This window comes from Mustela nigripes, chromosome 16 (genome assembly GCF_022355385.1).
Source record: "Mustela nigripes isolate SB6536 chromosome 16, MUSNIG.SB6536, whole genome shotgun sequence".
Lineage (NCBI taxonomy): Eukaryota > Metazoa > Chordata > Mammalia > Carnivora > Mustelidae > Mustela > Mustela nigripes.
Window position 1 is genome coordinate 16,143,364 of NC_081572.1, and position 2,563 is coordinate 16,145,926.

The window sequence follows — 2,563 nt, forward strand, 5'->3', positions numbered from 1 at the left end:
AAGAAAGCCACTGATTTCTGTACATTGACTTTGTATCCTGCCACGTTGCTGTATTGCTGTATGAGTTCTAGTAGTTTGGGGGTGGAGTCTTTTCGGTTTTCCATATAAAGAATCATGTCATCTGCGAAGAGAGAGAGTTTGACTTCTTCTTACACTGTTGGTGGGAATGGAAGTTGGTGCAGCTTCTTTGGAGAACAGTGTGGAGATTCCTCAAGAAATTAAAAATAGAACTTCCCTATGACCCTGCCATTGCACTCGGTATTTACCCCAAAGATACAGATGTCGTGAAAAGAAGGGCCATCTGTACCCCAATGTTTATAGCAGCAATGGCCACGGTTGCCAAACTATGGAAAGAACCAAGATGCCCTTCAACGGATGAATGGATAAGGAAGATATGGTCCATATACACTATGGAGTATTATGCCTCCATCAGAAAGGATGAATACCCAACTTTTGTAGCAACATGGACGGGACTGGAAGAGATTGTGCTGAGTGAAATAAGTCAAGCAGAGAGAGTCAATTATCATATGGTTTCACTTATTTGTGGAGCATAACAAATATCATGGAGGGCAAGGGTTGTTAGAGAGGAGAAGGGAGTTGGGGTAAAACGGAAGGGGAGGTGAATCATGAGAAACTATGGACTCTGAAAAACAATCTGAGGGGTTTGAAGTGGCGGGGGTGTGGGAGGTTGGGGTACCAGGTGGTGGGTATTATAGAGGGCACGGATTGCATGGAGCACTGGGTGTGGTGCAAAAACAATGAATACTGTTATGCTGAAAATAAAAAATAAATTTTAAAAAAAGGCAATCTGATTTGTTGCCTTAACGAGGTATTTATGAGGAATGATGAAAAGTTTCCTAGAGGCATTCAGGAAAATGACTCAAAACAAAAACCAGGAAACTAAAAAGAGGAAGATCTAAAAAGAGAGGCAAAAAACCTGTCATCAAAGACCAGATGAACAAAAGTGGCCAAATAGTGAACAGAAACTCTGAAGATAGAGAAAATGAAACCACTTCTGAAACTCTATGGTTAATTAAAGATGTAAGAAGTATAAACTATATAGCCTATGGAAGATAAACAGGTATGGTATGTTAATATTGTTAATTATTTTAATTTTAAGAATTCATCTTCAAAATCACGTTATGAGGGCCCAATCAACAAAGAATTAGGTATAAAAAGGTGGAACAGGTTAATATATGTATCACAAACCTTGGTAATTAGCAAGAAGCCTTGGGGGTTTTTTGTTTTGTTCTGTTTTGGATTATAATAAGGTACATGTCTTACCTGGTGGCACCAAATCCATTAAAAGCATAAATTTAAAAGGGTAAGATTCTCACTGTACAACACTGAGTTCTGAGTCCTATGCTTCCAGAAAACAATGAAAATTAAAGGTATCCCCTCACCCTTTTGTCTTCTGGAAAATGGCTTACTGCAAAGAACCCTTCCTCATATGCTTTAGATAAAACTCACAGATATCCACCTTGTTTACCTATGACAAAGCCAAAATTCCCTTTCTTTCCTTCATGCATGATGAGTCAAAATGTTTAATCCCACTGACTAATCAGAACAAAATGCTTATGAGCCAAAATGGTTAAGCTTCTCTTCTTCCTCCTGGCCCCTAAAATACTCTCTGATCTATTTATCCAATCATGCCATTCTTTCATTCCACTTCCCCACATCCAGTTCCTTCTAGCCTTGTTGACTCCTGTCTATTGGGGGAGGGGGGCTCTTTTTGCCTAGCCCTTGAGAAGTTTGCAGATCTTCTGGTCACAGCCTTCTCCCTGTTGTAATAATCCCCCCTCCTGCTATTTCAATAAATAGTCCTTTTTCCCTCTCACAATAATCCTTTCAAATAAAGTCTCTCCTTACTAAGTTCAGGTTTGTTTTTTGTTTGATACAATATTGGCCAATGGATAAGAGTATCCCATGAATCACAGATAAGAAGGCTAGAGAAACTTGGTATCTATTACCGTCTAGATTCCCACATCATTAATTATGTCATCTACAACCTTCATGTAGGTTTAAATCCTTTATTCTCCTGAAAAAATTATCCCAGTTCCTACCCCCAAAATACTCTCATCATACACCTCAGATCTCTTGACACTACATAGATGGCTGGGATGAGAAGTTTCAGCATATGCCCATGAAAAGACCTGAGAAGTTACCTTAGTTGTTAAGCAAGATCTTCTAACTATATTGCTCTATGAATCTGCTTACTGGTTAAGGACATGAGATAATGTAAAATAATTTTTTAATGTAAACTAATTAAAAAAAAAAAAAGAACAGGAAGGAGTCTTTAGAAACTATTTCAAAAAAATACCTGGCAGAATAAAGGTACTTTAGTTTCCATTTTTCGGTTTAGCAGTAAATTCTGCCCTTGAGGACTCAATCGCCTTGATGAACAAGTATGAATGACCAATAGCACAAAAGGATTTCCTGTCCAAAAGAAAAGAAAGAAAGAAAAAGTCATATGCCAGTTTAAGAGACTTAATTATATTTATCTACCTGAAGTTATCCTTGTATTGTAACACTCATAGCATAATATGGATTGGTATGTGCACAA

The 2,563-nt window shown here is 37.8% G+C and overlaps 1 protein-coding gene across 1 annotated transcript in view; it reads right to left on the minus strand.

The window, feature by feature from the left end:
• Positions 1–2,350, minus strand: part of EFCAB13 (EF-hand calcium binding domain 13) — a 98,801-nt gene extending 96,451 nt beyond the window's left edge. The window contains exon 1 of the mRNA XM_059379097.1: positions 2,321–2,350. Coding sequence (XP_059235080.1) covers positions 2,321–2,350 — 30 coding nt within the window. The remainder of the gene's footprint in view (positions 1–2,320) is intronic.
• Positions 2,351–2,563: the final 213 nt, after the last annotated feature.